At 45.1% G+C, this 17416-nt stretch overlaps 3 protein-coding genes across 4 annotated transcripts in view; 2 read left to right on the top strand and 1 right to left on the bottom strand.

Moving 5' to 3' along the window:
* The first annotated feature begins 114 nt into the window (after positions 1-114).
* Positions 115-13287, top strand: Nup43 (nucleoporin 43). Its single transcript, XM_037426158.2, has 7 exons — positions 115-419; positions 512-625; positions 1540-1614; positions 3280-3430; positions 4228-4363; positions 8987-9222; positions 13097-13287. The coding sequence occupies exons 1-7, from the start codon at positions 297-299 to the stop codon at positions 13231-13233; spliced, it is 972 nt and encodes a 323-aa protein (XP_037282055.2). The 5' UTR covers positions 115-296; the 3' UTR covers positions 13234-13287.
* LOC119174995 (putative splicing factor, arginine/serine-rich 7) lies at positions 13252-14792 on the bottom strand. The gene has a single exon (XM_037426156.2). It carries the CDS (start codon positions 14700-14702, stop codon positions 13284-13286), a length of 1419 nt encoding a protein of 472 aa, XP_037282053.2. The 5' UTR covers positions 14703-14792; the 3' UTR covers positions 13252-13283.
* Positions 14793-15342: 550 nt separating this feature from the next.
* Positions 15343-17416, top strand: part of Gdap2 (ganglioside induced differentiation associated protein 2) — a 42069-nt gene continuing 39995 nt past the window's right edge. Inside the window, exons 1-4 of one of the 2 annotated variants that reach the window (XM_037426155.2) lie at positions 15343-15621; positions 16033-16225; positions 16345-16487; positions 16845-17087. In XM_037426155.2, the coding sequence (XP_037282052.2) occupies positions 16044-16225; positions 16345-16487; positions 16845-17087 (568 nt within the window). In that variant the 5' untranslated portion in view covers positions 15343-15621; positions 16033-16043. Of the gene's footprint in view, positions 15622-15746; positions 15891-16032; positions 16226-16344; positions 16488-16844; positions 17088-17416 lie in introns of those variants that run through there. The other variant, XM_075894859.1, reaches the window with a different exon arrangement.

Raw genomic sequence — 17416 nt, 5'->3', positions numbered from 1 at the left:
TATGTCGCTTGTGTGTCAAAAAAGCAGAATAGTCGCAAGAGGGCAGCATACGCTAGCTGAAATTATATTTAGGTTACTGAGTGTAAATTATTTGTTCATAAAGTTATAGGAGAGTATTTACCACTGCTGAAAGTGTTTTGATTATAGTATCTGTGCTTAAGGAAATATAGCGCGTCCTACGAGAGCGACTGCTGTGCTCCGCATCCGCATGGGAGTTCGCCCGAGCGGCATTTGGCGGCATGTTTTGAGGATTTGATGCTTGTACGATCGTAAGGATATTTGCGCTAGTCGCCCAAATGGTGCAGGTAAACGTCAAGTATGCCGCCACAAAGGTCAACAGCGTTCGTTTTAAGCCAGAAGGTCATGGTTTGCTAAACAGGCACGAGTACTGTTTGGTTTCCGGCAGCTGGGATGACAAGGTAAAGGAGATGTTCCCGAGTTTATGGTTGCGCTATAACTTTTCTTTTCACGCGAATGCATTATTCTAATTTTGCGAATTGTGACCCTACAGCCGAACACACTGTCCCTGTGGGCATGCTCTGCCAAGCCGAGTGAAGATTCCCCCGACGCCGGCATGCGTCGTGTTTGCACGGTTGAGCTGGTCTCGGATACAGGTGATCTCTGTGTGAGTACAAGACCTACTAAAAAATGAAAGCCGAAGTGCTTGAGAGCCTCAGTTTGACGACTGCTTCTTTTGGTCACCCGAAGGGCTCATACATTCTGTGCTAACTGTGGAACATCCAAAAACACTAAGCAAGACAAAGGGGTTTACATGCCGAGGATAAAAATCGAGAAGGTGAAGGCGGTGGAACCGAGCAGATCGGGTTAGCATGCATCAGCTGTAAGACAGCGGCTGACTGGGTCGTTATCCCCGCGTATAGTACGTATCGTAGACATACATACATGTACTATCGTTGCTCAGTAGCGCATGAAAACGTGTGCAACGAAGGTGAGTGATGGCATGGTGAGTACGTGGCTCATCAGCGAAACAGTGGTGTCCAGCATTACTCTTTCAGTGGGTTGCATGAAATGAGTGTTGCGTAAGATGGGAGTAATTGACAAGTAATTGAGAGTTAATGATATTAGAGAGTTTTCAAATAGGGGCCCTAAAAGTTTGGTGCCCCAAAGCTCTTTGCGTATGGACGCATTGGGTCAAGCAGGAGCTACGAGTTTTCGAATAGGGTCTGCGGTGCTTTGGACACTCCCGCTATTCTATGTCGCTGTAGTCTTGGCCGAGAGCCGTCACGTTTGTCTGACCATAAACATTTGGGGCAGGTTTTGGGGCCCCGCTAAATTCGAGAAATAGCCTGCCCAACCCAAACGTGCTTTGGGTTTTACACAGGCTCAGTGACCTTGACGCTATTTTAGGGGGGGGGGGCTTCTGTTTGAAAACTCTAATAATAGCTGTGGTTTAATGTCTCAAAACCGTTATTTGGTTACGATAGTGTAGGGCTTTGGAAATCTTTAACGTGCTGCTAAACGGGCATGTTTGCCAGTCTTCTAGAGTGCTCTGGTCCAAATGCATGCACTACTCTTTAGTTTGCAGGTACAGACATCTTAGCAGCTGCACTGTCATCTGGAGAGGTTCGGCTCTACCGCTGCAGTAGCAGTGAGGTCTGTGTGCAGCTTCATTTTCGTTTATCTCGCTCATACACTTACTTTCACTGTGCTGAAGCGTGTTTGTTATGACCACGTTTTTTTTATGTGAACGTAATCTCAAGATTTGGACTAAATAACTAAGAAACCTGCATAGAAGTGGCCCTAAAATGCACAGGTATTCAAAATGCATAGATAGTTACATACTTTTGTGATGGAAAGTGCACACTTTTTTTAGTCTTTGATGCACTTGAAGGTGCTCAGCATGGGGGCTTGTCAATAGCTCAGTGTAGTTGCCATGGTCATTATAGCTTACTTTTGATGTTTTGTCAAGTAGGAATATATACTTTAAGTAGGAATATAATATATAAGTAGGAATATATACTTTAATTTTTCTTTGAGCAGGCCTTTGGAAGCTCCAGTTACGGGGATTTGTTTGGGTTATGAAGTCCTCAGTTTGGAATGAACCACACCAAAATGAACTCCCAGGTTTTGTTTACAACAGATAGTCATTTACTTGTGTGCCTCTCACCATGCATAGTTGGCTTGGCTTCCACAAGTTGCAGTCGTCAACAAGACATGAAAAAATAATTTAACAGGGAATGTTGCTGCAGTCAATGTTTCGACAAATTCCCTTCATAAAGATTGCAATCTTGACAGAGACGCTTGTCGAGACGCTTGATGCTTGTCGATCTTGACAGAGATGCTTGACAGAGAATGTTGTCTCCAGTATAACAAATCCCTTCTTTGATCTTGTGACTCAAAGAGAAGAAGATGAAGCTAAAAGATACCAGGAATTATTTTTGTCCTACCTAAAAGAATCGTTTAGCCACAGAGAATATTATTCAAGTACTACGCTTGCTCAGAAGAATTTTGTCGTGGTATGATTAAACAAATGAAGGGGTCTTTGGTAAAGAAGAAACGACCGAGCACACTGACACAAGAGGATGGAGCGCAAACTTCCAACTGAGCATTTGAAGTTAGATCTCTGTTTTCTTGTGTCGGTATGCTTGACTGGTTCTTCTTTGCCGTAATGTGCTGTACCAGTTCAACGCCTTAAGGGCTCGTTTCTTTGTTGATACAAACTGAATGAGAACCAACAGATAGTGAAGCCAAACAAAGTATAGGGGATGACAATTCTAATTTTTGGTTGTATTGTAGTTACGATAGAAGTGTGGAGAAACTATAGTGGGCAACAAGACAACTTGCCTCCTGCATGGACCAAACCAGCAACCTTTTGATTACGTGCCTGTTGCTTTATCAATTGAGCTTTGGCAGTGGTTGCCCCCCATCCACTTATTGGTTATTTATGTGCGTGTAAACATGGTAGTGTTAGCATCACTCGAAACGATGACATCGAGTGCCGAACTCTCTTTTCTAGCCAGCTAGTGTCATGTAGCACGTGAGCTTTCAACAAGCACACAGCTGACCAATAAGCCTCGCACTGGCAGGCACCAAATCATCAGATGACACTTTGGTGCCTTTTCTAGTCTTTTCTCAATTATATTGTAATTACTACCATACAATCAAAACAGTTATTTGTTGGTTTTAATTAAGGTTGTATCATGGCATGACGCACGATTAAATGTTACCTTCCTTGACTTCCATTTCAGCTCACATTCTTCATCACTATGGGTTCTGTTTGTGAGTTGCAATTCCAGCTGACTGTATTCACCCGTGCAGCTTCAGGAACAACAGCGATGGAGCCACTTGCATCCTGGCTATCCGTGTACTGCCATTTCAGCTCGTGGCCCGCAAAAACTCGCCAGTGTTGGTGAGGATGGGAGACTGTGCCTGCTCACTCCTGGTCGCCCTGAGGCATTAAGAATTATTGGTAACTGCACTCTTCTTGTTCCTTTATCGAAGAGATTTGTAACAAACCATGAAACATACTCTGTATAAACTCTAAATGAGCTAGAAATTCAAGGCAAAATGGATGCTCGAAGTGACAAGAAATGGTCTGACGAATTGCCGAACTTGTCTTTGTCGGAGCCCTGACGAAAACAGTTGTTTTTGTTTTTGTCAGAACTGTGGTTCCTGCAATATCAGCCATGATTATCAAAAGTCCCAATGTAAGGACTTGGGCTCAAATGACATTTTTTTGTTCAACTCTCATCTGTATCAATTGTAGTACCAAACAAATCTCTTCATCAACAGACTTTTCGAAACCACTGAGAGTTGCACTGAAGGCAGTTATGTCAAGTTAAAATAAATAGTTAATACTACAAGATTTCCTTAATGTTACATCTATTGGTAGCAGAGCTTTTCTATCAGAAAATGACGTAAATGAAGGATGGAAGTGTGAAAACAGACCATAGGTTTTCTTGGTGTAATGCTAACTGTTTATAAATATTGTAGGCAGTTGTCCAACTGCAAGAAAAACGAAATGGTGGCATTTTTAATTCAAAGAATTGCATTGTGAAAAATAATATAGGATTTTTATGTGGCAACTTTCTGGTTCTGCTTCAGTTAAACTTGACTTTGAAGGGTGAACAAACGAAAACACTGAAGGGGCAGACTTGTGTGCTGTGTTCGTTGCTAGTTTTGTCCACATTACTTTGTGTAGTTTTCTGGAGGCCTTACACGAAATTCGATCGCTGATTATGCCTTTTCAAATCATTGTTCTTTCAGAAGGAGCCAACAGTGGGTGCCCCACGTGCCTTTCCTATGTGCGCCAGGAGCATGTGATCGTGGGGAACTTGGCTGGGCACTTGCAGCTTTGGGATTTGGCATCACCTGACAGGAGACCAGCGCAGGACCTCACATGGTGAGTCGAGGGTTCATCTAATTGCACTGGTCCTATCATCTACCGTATAAATTGGAATATAACTCCAGATATTTTCAATAAAACAACGAGCTAAAGTTGCCCCTCGTCTTATATAGCGGTGTCTAAGCGACAGTGCACTGTGGTCTGGCAACATGTGGCTTGCATGTGTATGAGAAGCTGGACACGGCCATATTCGCATTCAAATCCAATAGTAGGTTGTTGTTTTTACTCTCTTATCTGTTTTTTTGTGTTCGTGATTTGCCTCCGTTCTGTTCTAAGTTCTCGCTCCACTTGACATTGTGCTTCATTTTTAGTGGTCTTTCTTTCGTTCACTGAATATGAGTAGCGGTACGAGAAGGCAGTACTCAGCTGCGTTTAAACTAGAGGTTGTTGAGTTCACAGAAGTGAATGGGAATATGGCTGCTCAGTGCCGCTTTGGTGTATCAGAAAAAAGCGTGCGCTATTGGAGGGTGCAGAAAGAGAAGCTGCAGATGTGCAATCCTCGAAAAATGTCATTTCGTGGGCGAAGTGCGGTTCATCCGCAGCTAAAGAATACGCTAGGGAACTTTGTGTGGGAAGTTCATGCATGCTCGCTGCAAGAGACCATTGATACCATTCTCAAGAAAGCTGTGGAACTCGCTCGAGAAGCTCGGCTCACGAGAGAAGAGTTTCGTGCACCAAACTCTTCGGTGCATCGATTCATGAGATGCAAAGAATTTCCTTTCCGGTGGCACACATCCATCTGTCAGAGGTTTCCAGACGAGTATGAGGACAAGCTTATAAACTTTCAGGGCTTCGTGAACCGGCTTCGGGAGCAGAACAACTACATGATGGGGCAGTTTGACAATGACGATTAGACCCCCGTGTGGTTTGACATGCCTTCATCGACCATGATCATGCAGCCTGGCGCCAAGGATATGAACTGTTGTTTACTGGCAGTGAGCACTCGTGCTTCACCGTGATGCTGTCATGCATGGCAGATGGTACAAAGCTTCCGCTCTTCATCATTTTCAAACGTTAAACAATACCGAAGGAAGTGTTTCTACCCTGTATTGTCGTTGGCATAAAAAAAGGGATATATGGACGAGGCCATGATGCTCGAATGGATACGAACCGTCAGCCAAGTGCACTGCTGCGTCTTTGCAGAATGCTGGTGTTAGATGCGTTTTGTGGTCACTTAACCGACGCTGTGAAGCGCGCACTGGGCGATGGAAAAACGGACCTCACCGTGATACCAGGTGCTATGATGTCCACCCTCCAACCGATCGACGTAGTGCTAAACAAGCCGTTCAAGGACCGAGTGCAGCTGGAGTACCAAAAGTGGATGTCCGGCGACAACCCAAAGACACTGACGGGCCGCCTGCAGAGGTCTCCGCTTGTGACTGTTAGTGGCTGGGTGCTTTGCTCCTGGCGTTCCTTGCCAGATTCTATGGTGGAAAATGCTTTCAGGAAATGTTCCATCAGCAACCCACTGTATGGCTCGGAAGACAACGCACTGAAGGAGACGGCCACTGAAAAACTCTCGTCTTCAGAAGACAGTGGTGCTTTGTCTGACGAATAGGAACAGTTGCGATAGTGGTTGAGGGGAGCTCCTACGATTGGGGTGGGGTGCGCCCAATCCGCAAATAAATGTCGTTCGGCAATTTTGGTTTGTTTTCTTTTTTTTTTTTCGGTAACCTGAATTTGGGGGGTCGACCTATATTCCCACTCGACCTATAGTCCGGTTTATACGGTACATGACCTTGCCCATCTCTCTTCACTTTTATATATAAATGTATACTAAATGCGCCTGGTAACTCTTGGCAAATATGATAGTACAATACGTGGTATTTTTAAACAATATAGATTTTAAAAATATATATATGGCTTCTGTCGTGTCCACGCACAAACTCCATGTCAAGGTAGAAATACTTTGCCGCAACTGAAGGGGCACCAATGTTACTCATGAAAAAGCTCGCCAATAAGCTTTTTGTTCACTTAAAGGCAGTCGTTTATATTAGAAAGTGGCAGTGTGCACTAATTTATATCATTCCCTATTTTTTTAAACCACAAAAATCGCAGCTGATTCAAGGTATTCATCATCAAATTTTAAGGACACAATTAAAACTGATGGTGTCTGGTGTGCAGAAAACTTAGCCTCTTCAGCATAAAACTAGAATCGCGCATGAAAGCAAAGTTACGTAACTTTAATCAAGACCTGACAAAGTAGAATCTGGCCAGAAAAAGTAGGCAGCTTATTCCTTGGGTGTGATGTGTGATGCTTATCTTTTTCTTCCTTACTATTAGCAGGCATCGTAAACTATTTTGCCTGTTCATGAGAATAAGGACCTTAGTGGCTGGCTCAGAGTTTTATGCTGCACAGAGAAAGAAAAGGTCGATATTGCGGCTCTCTTGCACGCAGCTTGGAAGAAATATCAAATACCATATGTATGAGGACTCGCTGGTGAAAGTGAGATGGCTTGCCCCTTTTCATTAAAAGGTGTGGTCACAAATGAGCCTCCATTCTAATTTTGTCTCTTCTTTTTCATGAGTAGTTCCATTATGATGCAAGAGAATGGTCGTTTCTCATGGGAAATAAGTTTCAATAGTGTGCTTAAACTTCAGTGATTAATATATAAAAGTAAGTGCAAATTTTGTTATTTCTGAAGACTGGGTATGCCATAAGTTGTCAAGCACTGCAACTTTCTAATATAAAGAACAACCTTGAAGTCTAAGTAAACGGTTAATTGGTAATTTTGTTAAATATTCACACATAGTTATTTGAGCTGAGGCAGAGTATTTTCGTCACATGTAGAGTTCTAGTGTGAAAAAGACCAGAGCCTTGCTGTCGGGGGATTGCCACAAAAAATCTGTACAGTACACAAAAAATGCACCCTCTATATTTCTTTCTCATGTTTTTGGAAGTTGCACACACAGATTATGTAAATGCTCACTGCAAACTTGCCAGCACAACCGGAATTCCAGGTTCTTATATTTACCCTTTTTGTGCACCAGTTGCATGGCTTCCGACCATCTCCCTTTGTTTATGTCATTGGCAACAATTCCTGCTTTTAGTGCTATTTTAATGGTGAAGCTGTTCAGCAAATCTTTCCTTGTGCATCTGTCGCACAAAACTATGACCATCTTAAAGGGTATGTGCCACTGTGCAGCTCAGCAGAAAACTATCATCGTTTTTATAAATGGGTATGTGCCCCAGAAGTTGGATAAGTCCCACTGCTCACCACTAGTCCGGTCAAAATGAAGGAGGCAACAATTAGGCCTGCAACTGACTGCGAAGCGATTGCGGCGAGGCAGAGACATAGAGTACTTACAGCGAAAGAATTCTAGGGGACGGGAAAGGCAACGGCAGCTGCGAGAAGACCTTAAAGCAATGGAAGGCCTATGCCAACTGTGACATGCCCCATATACAGTCAAATCTCATTAATTCGAACGCGCTTAACTCGGACTTTCGGCTGATTCGAACTCATGCTGAGGTCCCATCAAAGCTATGTGTATTTAAATGGGCGAAAATACGCTGTAATTTGAACGCGCCAGCACCTGCGACAATTAATTTGAACATACCGCACTCTGAAAATGCTCTCAGCACCACCCCCAATCCCACGGCGGCACCTTCGACACCTTGAAACCGCACGCGAAGGAAAAGAAAAGGCTGCGGTGAAATGGTTGCTCTCTCTCAATTGCCGATCTGCGACGCGCCTGTGCCGCCCTTCTCCCTTTTCCGTCCCTGCCACTTAGAGACCCTTCTCCTTTCAACGCCGCATGCGGAAAGAGAGAGGGAAAAAAAAGTAAGCTGCCGTGGAGTGTTGGTTCTCTCTCAAATGCCGATCTGCCTCTCTCAGCGTGGAAACGCTTCTCTTTTCTCGTCACAGGCTGGCCACGCTGCGACACTGAGGGCAGTAGCGGAGACGCAGTTGTCGTTGTCGTCATCTTTAGAGAGTGTAGGTGCTGGCCTTTGCCGCGCGCAACTTCTCTTGTCAGGAAATTGCTGCAGCCGAAGTAGAAATGCTTTGCAAGCTGCATGCGAAATTGATTGACTTGCGGCATGGCAAACGTGTGCAGACGCACATGTATCACCAATTACTTCAATATTTTGACAAATGTCCTGTGATTTGTAAATAAATGTAAGTTTTTGAAGCTTCCCCCTCGTGTGTTAGCTCAATGCACATGTGCCACTGCATGGTGAGCCTTCCAGTTGTTTACTTTAATAAATTCAAACTTCTTTTAATTCGAACAAATTTTCGGGTCCCTTCGAGTTCGAACTATCGAACTTCGACTGTACTTAAGGGCGGTGCGAAATGTTGGTTCCAGCGCGAGTTTCTGTGCCTCATGTTTGTACAACCGTGTAATGTGTTCGGTTCAACTCGAACACCTCTGTACTGAGAATCAACGAAGAAACAACCTAAATAAACCCTAGCAACGATCTAGAAGAAAGCAGACTTGGGTTCTGAATTCTCCAGTCATGCTGTTTCAAGCCCTGTGCAACTTAAGGCAAGCTTTGTTCTTCTTTCTTTCTAAGTCTAAGTTAAGATGCCTTCAGGTGAGGGAAGTGTGAGGAGTATGAATTCCTGTGCATGGACTAGTGGTCCTCAGAGTTCCTGTTCACATGAATGACCTCAATCCCAGGATTGGCCAACAGGTGACCTGTCTGGCACAACACCAGAGCCAGGGGCACTTGGTCGCCTGTGGTGCCGCAAGTGGCCAGCTCTCCCTGTGGGACCTGCGCCAGACACGCCTAGCCACAGTCACCCTAGCCGCACCCACCCAGGGTGCCCTTGCTGACATGGTGTTTGATCCAGAGGGCAGCCTGCTGTTTTGTGCGCATGACGGCTCACTGCTGTGCTGGAAGACACCTGCTGCTGGTTTGTGACTTTTCAATTTTGCATTCTATGTACAGTTAAACATGGATATAACAAAATTTACAAATTCCTGAAAAAATTCGTTATAAAGAGGATTTCGTTATATGCAGGTTCAGTACGAAAATTCAAAAAACAAATGCACAATTTGAACAAAACTGAAACTGAAGGCAGAGGTAAGCCAAAACAGTTATTTAGCCGTAAAGAAACTGCATTATTATTGTGATTGCAATTATATGGATATTCTCAGCTGGTTTTTTCTGTCGCCATCATGTTCCGTAGAAAGTCCAAATCGATAACATGCCCCCGTGCATCGTAACTTTTATGAGCGGGTAAGAGTGCACGAGCACTATTGAAGCAGTGATCACATCAGCCGGCCCATCTCTATTGCCTGGAGGAACTGCCGTAGATTTCTCAAACAGAAAGGAAACAAGCTGTCTTGAACAAGTATGAAAAAATGTGCGAGGGGGTCCTTGAGTAGCAACAGTAAACTTTAATTTTAAGGGCATGGTCACGATCGCTGGCACGCGTTCCATCTTGACAAGCATCAGTGCGCTTTCAACACGAAAAGACTGTGTGAAAAAAGAACTTCTCCCTGGAGCGGTCGTATTTGCTTACACGAATGTTTAGTAGGAGTTCTGCGATATCGGATTCAAGAGTTGGCTTCCAGCTGTACATAATATTACATTACGATTTGTTGCTATCGCATTCACTGCATTGCATTCAACGCACCATCATGCTGTTGCCTGAGCTAATTGCGAAGGCTATGGTCCCACGAACCCACGGTGCAGCGCAAGACAGTAGCACGTGAGGAGTTGACCTCCGAAGATACACCATTGTTAGCGTGGTCTCAGGAGAGTTTCCATCACTTTCTAATCTGGCATCTCCCGGCTGGTGAAAAAATAAAGCAAAGCTGAATGTCGTCAGAGGCCACATCATGCGAGCAAACCATGCGCGCACGGCGTCAAAAATGAAGAGTGAACGACACTGATACTGCGGGAAACAATTCGGTAAAGCGCCCTCTATATGCAGCGCGGCCCTACATATGTGATGCTAGCTAAAAGTGTGGCACTGGCAACACAAACGTATTTTCTTTTTTTGTTTGGGGGGGGAAGGGGGGGCACATCCGTGCATGTGTACGCGGCGGAAATAACGGCGTCTCGTAGGGTGCAGGCTTGCCTGGGAGTCGCGAGGTTCGTGAGTTCGCCACCGCCGCTATGCGCTTCGTCGGCAGCGGGGCAACCGTGAAAGATGCTCATGCTGAAATTTACTAAATTTGAGGCAAAATTCCTAGATTGTCTGTGGCGAAAATTCGTTATATCAAGGTTGTGTCCTGCTGTTACTTTGTTACATAGAGGTTGCAAATACATGTGCTTCTATGAAGTAACAATGGAGAATATAAAAACTTTGTTATATTGAGGAACTCGTTATGTGGAGGTTCGTTATAAGCAGGTTTAACTGTAGTTGCTAAAGGGCAAACGTAAAATCAGTTGTATTAAATTTTGCTTGCACAAAAGGGGCAACCTATTCTTACTGTTTTTTTGTTAGGTTGCAAAACAATAAAAACCACTATGCGGACATCAAATAAATTCGAAGGAATACTTGAATTATACAGGAATCCACATTGGATGATCGAATACAAAAGAAAGGATGTGAAAATAAACACACACAAACATTTGAAGTAGATGAAGTTTATTTTGCTTCCATTACAGAAACTGGTAGTAGGAGCAAAAGGCTACAAGGGCCTAACAGACATATTTGTCAGTTTAGTAATACAGACAGGTTATGCAGACTGCAGCGGTTGCATTTCGATGGGGGCAAGACGGTAGAGGTCCATGTACTTTGTGATGTCACTGCACCAGATTGTTAAAATTTCCGGAGCCCTCCACTATTGCATCTTATATTAATATTGTGGTTTTGGGACGTAAAACGGCAAATATTATTATTATTATATTAAGTAATACAAGCATATTCAAAAATGACAGTGTGAACAAGTATTGCTGCAGAAAGACAAAATGAAAGCTGTACAATAAGTAGCGGGAGTAGAGAAAAGCTCAAGTTCTATCATGGTTCAGAAGTGAAGCACTCTTGATATTGTCTGTGGAAACAAAATCAGGCGAACCATTATAGAAATTGAGTTATTTTTCAAACTTACTGTTAGGTGAGGTCTTGCAGGATAGAAAACATGTAGAAAGACATGATGTGGGATCACATCCCTGAACTTTTGGCATCAGTGTGTGATGGTGTCCAAAGTCCTGACAGGCATCCACTCAGGCTGACTTTTAATGTCTTTTTTGTTTGTTTTTTAGAAGAGAAGGTAATTGTTTAAGAGCTCAGTTTTTTCTTTGTTAGACACAGTATTAATGAATTAACAGACAGTAATTTCAAATAAAATACTAATAAGGGGGATGTTATTTTTAGTAATAGACCTCTACCGGGGTACGTCACAGCGTGACGTCAACGGTGCACGTGCAAGGCGGCGGTTGGCAAAACACTCCCGCCGGTGGCTTAGTGCGGTGCAATCGCTCGGTGCTTGGGGCAAGCTTTTTTTTTTTCTTTTTGAAAGCTTAATCTTCATCTCACAGTGGCAACATTAGCTGTGGTATGTGTTGGAGAACATCTAGGTGTGTGGTAAAATGTGTGATGAAATATTTGCCACGCTGTCTGGCTGTTTATCTCAGAGAAGTGCACACATGTGGTGGCCTGTGCGAGGAACAGCGGCATTGTCTTCAAAAGTGTTCAGTGTTGACTGTGGCGTGTAAAAGACATCGACAATATTGGTTGACCCTTACGGACGGTGAAACTAAGAATATTGTGCATGGTGTGTGTAGTGTGAATATAACGTGATGCGTCCTGTTTGCGAAAACACTGGTATTCAATTTGGCCCGGTTGCAGTAACCGGTTGTCGATGGAACTTTACGATCTGACATTTTAGTCAAGGTAAAAATGTATTTGACGCAATTATCTGCGAGTGGGTACATCTCAGCATATGTGCAGCGTGCAGAAAAATAAAAGCGCATGATCTCCGGGTGATATATACGACTACGCATGAGCTAGGTATAAGCATGTTGTAGCGTTGCCAATTCTGCATATACGCTTCACCACGGCTATAATTCGTATTATCGGATACCTGGTACATGTTAATGAAAACAGCAGAGATTTTTGTTTCTTATCTACTTTGTATTTTTACAGCTCGAACCTTATGAAGTGACAATTATAGAAGTTCGTGTAGCAGGCCTAAAGTAGGTATGAAAACACGATACAAGTGTCAAATGCAGCAAGGTAACTGTGTCAGATAATATTATATACACTCAAACCTTGTTATAACGAAGCTAAAAGGGAGCCACAATTATTTTGTTATATCAATCATAACAGTTTGTGGCAATGTATGCTCGGATGGGCGCACACCTATAAGCATGCAAAAAAGGAAACCGCCTCGCGGCCCGATGTACCGCTTTTTCAGTGTGATCGCGTGCGCATGCGTGGACAAGTCGCGGCCTGCAGCAGTCTCTGTAACGACCAAGCGCGCCATGTTCAAATAAGCCAATGGCTGATAAAAGGCCTTGTATGAGTGAATTTTGAGCTTACTCCATCATTTGTCGAGAGAAGAGAAAGCAATTTTTAGCTGACTGATAATTTATTGTGAATTGCAGGCCGCATTTGACTATATCATTTGACTCACATGTTCTTGGGAGCATTTTCTGATCATGCTCAAAAAGTGTAGCAAGGCCCCTTTAAGATTACCCATATTTAAATGCATGATCAGGATTAATTAGACTTTTTACACATAATACAGCAGCCACATGTATTGCAGTGAACAGTTTCATTGAAATATACCAAGCATGACAATCACATTTCCTGCCTGTATGATTTTTCACAGGACAACTGCGTGGTGAAGTAGAAATGGATGCCTTGGTTCGTCCTCAAGGGAAACCACTGAACAGCCTCGATCTTCAGGGTCCCCTGGTGGCAGCTGGTTCAGACAGTGAAACCCTTCTCCTTTTGTCACACTCTTAGTAAAGAAGCTACAACCCATGGAAATAAAATGAGCGCCCTTTATTGGTTCATTAATCACTGGCGAGATCCATGTCCCCTGATGGGGGAGAACTGGCTGGGCTGGTGTCACGTGCCGGTTCATAGCCTTTTTCTTCTTCGTCGTAGTCCCTTGCGACGGGGGCCTTTGTATCATCTTTGGGAGATTTTCGGCTCTTAGATCGCTTTGGGCTGCGTGATTTGTGTCGCTTCTTCCCGCTACGGCGTGGTGGCGTCAGTGGTGACGAGCCCCGCCTGGATCTGCGAGGTGAGTGCGAGCGTTTGCGGCGGCGTCTTTCTCTGGATTCCCCACGACGCCGGTCCGGATCCTTGAGTCGCAGCTTTCTGCTGGGAGACCTGGATCTCGAATGGCGTCTAGAGCGGGACGAACGCCGGCTGCTTGAAGAACGCCGCCTGCGCCTCGGCGAGCGATGCCTGCTTCTCGACCGTCTGTGAGACCTCCGGTGTCGGCTGATAGAGCGTCTACGACTGCTGGAGCGGCTCCTGCGTCGGCTGCTGTGGCTCCTGGAGCGGCTTCGGCGTCTCGAGCGGCTCTTTGAACGGCTCCTGCGTTTGGCAAGAGTTGCCGCCGCACCAAGTTGTAACGGCGAGCCAACTGTCGGCTGCTTCACCATCTCTGGCTCAATAGCAGCTGTAATGAGCGACTGCGCTTCGCGCACGCGTCGCATGGCTTCTTCAATTTCTTTGTGTGCCGCCTCGGAGCTCTTTGCCTGCGGTTTGACGATCGCGTTGTTTGAGTGGTTTATCTTAAGCGAACGACCACAGAACTCTATGCCGTTGAACTGCAGTGCGCGGCCCACGCTGCTTTGTTCAGAGAATTCGACGAAGGCGAATCGTGTCGGCTGGCTCTCGCCGCCAGCCATACGCACGTACTTGACTTCACCCATCTGACTGAAGAACTTGAGCAGCTGTTCAGTAGTGGCTGACGAGTCCAAGTTGCCGACATAGACGGTGCGTCTGATCTCTTCCACTTTGGCGGGATCCATCGTGGCCGGTAGCGGTGGATACGGCGGCAAGCCCAGGGCAGCCAGTGCGGGATCTTGGGTTGTAATCACTTGAATGCCACCAGCTCCCATGGCAAGCTGATTGATCAAACCAGTGGTGACAGGCGCTGCTGGCTCCTCGACAGGCGGCGTCGCTGAGGCTGAAATCGCCAACGCCTTGCTCTCATCTGGAAGTTTGCCATCAGCCACCGGCACCACAATTAAAGCACGATCTACAAACACCGTGTTTGTGAGGTGCTGTGCCACTCCGACGCTCCAGGACTCTTCAAAGCGAATGAAGCATACCTTGGCCACCGGGTGCACCAAGAACTCGTCCGCCGGATACATCTTCAACTCCAGGATTTTGCCCAAAAAGCCAAACAACGTGGACATTTGCTCCACGGTGGCTGTAGGGGCAACGTTTGTAACTTGTATCACGCAAGTATCCATCGCTCGAAGAATGGAGGCTGCCGGGCAGCGGCAGTGTTCTGTGAAGCAGCTAGCGGCGCCGGCTGTGTAGTGGATTGGCTATGGTCTGTGTGCGCTTAACGCCTTTGATGCAGCATGATGTCTAAAAACATGGCTGCCGCAGCGTATTTAATCATTTGTTGTGCTTTTCTGAAACATGTGATTTGCAAAAGCATAATCTGTGACATATTGTCATATTCTATTACTGTTGTTGGCTATGGTTGTATACATGAAGGAAGTTGTATAGCACCATTTATTCATGCTACTACCGTAAAGTTTTTTTAAATAAAAGAGCAAAAAAATAATTAAGCTCAAAATTATTTGCTATTGTCAAGTTTTGTTAAGATATGTCTTTAAAACATGATGATAACACTGGCCTTCATTAATGTGGATATTTGGGGACGTTGTTGGGTACAATGGTAGGCGTTCTGTGGGGAGTCTGGGGACATAGCATCCTAGATTTTCTTTGCCTGCCGGATGAGCACGAAACGCCCGTCATCTATCGCGGCGCTGCCTACGTAGGAATAAGAATTTTTGTATTTGGCCTTTGAGATTGGCAATTTTAGTGTTTGCTACTAATTTTAAATGTTATGCATTGTATTGAAGTAGTTGCCTGCTGAATGACGGCGTCACTTACGTAGGGTTAATCATAATTACGTTTACGTCTTTTTACGTTATTTTTGTTGCATTTAAGCTCCAAAAACGTAAGAAACTTACTTGAAGACACACCTACTTAGGTAGCGTCATTACCATAGTACCGACGAAGGCCGCTTTTCATGTGACCATCGATAATCCGGCAGGCAAGAGAAATATAGGGGGCTATGGTGGGGAACTTGTCTACAACTATTCATCTATAGCCATGATGTTGTTTCGCTTTCATCGTTTGAGTTTCGGTATGAAGGTATGAACGTGCTGATAACTTGTTGATAAGTGACGCGAGGGGTGTCAACACAGTCGGTAGCAGGAGGCTGGTGATTGGTGACGGCCGTATTGCTGTATCGAATTTACATTTCGCCTCGCGATAACTGTTTGCGCCCTTTTCGTGGCGTTTGCCGTTTGCACGAACGAAAATATGTGGCCGCCCGGCCTCGTTTGCTGCGTCCACTAGCTGCGCAAGCCCGTTGCAGTTGTGGCAGTCTCGAGGTCACGTGCGTGAATGCGCTCAGCTGGGTTTGTGCTGTTTGTGCAAAACTCTGTTGTCCGCTCGTTGTCTCCGGCTTGCATTACAGGACGCCCCCTTCGCATCGAATTTCTGTGCTCGCACAACTCTCAAATCTTGCAGTATTTCTCTACTAGCTTTCACTCACCTCAGTTGGCCGAGCCATGGACCCGTTGGGCTCGCCGTTGGACATTGTAGACGTTGCGGTCCTGAAACGATGGCAGCAAATTGCCCCTCGAGAGCCGGTCCTTACAGAAGAAGACAAACCTGGTGCCCAAAACAGCTGCTACCGAGAGAACACGCCGTTTCCTATCGACGAAGAGCTGAATCGAAAAATTGCTCTTTGGTAAGCTTCTTCACAGATCCCGTTCCGTTAGCGCGGATCATTGTTTTTGGTGGTTGTTTGCGTGCTAAAAAGTGCACGCAGATTTAACAGCTGTGTCGAACGTTTCCCCACGCATGCAGGGTCGGCGACTTGACCAGCTTGAATGCCCACGCCATTGTCAACTCTACGAACGAAAATCTGACTGACAGAAGTCCCCTTAGTCAAAGGCTCGTAGCGAGGGCCGGACCCCAGATGAGGCAGGATATGCTCAGCGAAATTCAGTGTAAGTATGAAAGCTTATATGTCTCACTAGAGCGTATTGTATATATGCTGTAACCTTTGTGTGGTTTGTGTAGCTATAACAAAATAACAAATCAGGCTGTAGAAACTTTCACTTTTTCTTTCAGCTGCATGTGTGGTACTTAAGAGATCTGCAGGATGCCTACCTGATAGCATATATTATAGCTGTGCCATGTTTATGAGGTGGCAATGTGCTGCCTACGATTTTATTTAAGAGAACACGGTGCACTTGTGTATTTGACATTTGTGCGATAGCCTCTTTACTGTGCCACTCTTGTGTTTGCTGTTGTGCTTCCAGAAACGTTTGGTTTCTAATTCAGTGCTTATATCCTCACTGCAGCATGCCGCACCGGAGAAGCCAAATTGAGCAAGGGGTACAACCTTCCAGCACGGTTTGTGATTCACACTGTAGGGCCGAAGTACAATGTCAAGTTTCACACAGCCGCAGAGACTGCCCTCCATTCAAGCTACTGGCGGGTGCTGCAGATGCTACCCGAGCATGGACTTCGGACCCTTGGGCTGTGTCCAATACATTCTGTGCGCAGGTCCTATCCCACTCAAGAAGGAGCCCACTTAGCTCTTCGTAAGTTCAACCAAGTTCTTCGCTGGCATGTCTGCTGGAGTGGTGTAGTGGCCATGGTGCTTGGCGGCTGACCCGAAAGTCCGGGGTTTGATTTCAGCCACTGCAGTGCTACGTCTATGGAGGCAAAATGCTAGAGGTCTGTGCACCGAGCGGCGCCAGTACATGTTAAAAGACTCTATATGGTCAAAATTTTGGGATCCCTCCTTTACGACGTTCCTCTTAGTCATATAGTTTTGGGACGTAAAATCCCAAGTATTATTATTATCAATATTATCCTTGCTGGCAATCTGGAGGGGGATAAAGAAACGTTAGAAGAAAGCATTGCATCG

This window comes from Rhipicephalus microplus, chromosome 5 (assembly GCF_043290135.1).
Source record: "Rhipicephalus microplus isolate Deutch F79 chromosome 5, USDA_Rmic, whole genome shotgun sequence".
NCBI lineage: Eukaryota > Metazoa > Arthropoda > Arachnida > Ixodida > Ixodidae > Rhipicephalus > Rhipicephalus microplus.
This window is presented reverse-complemented; position numbering and strand designations above follow the sequence as displayed.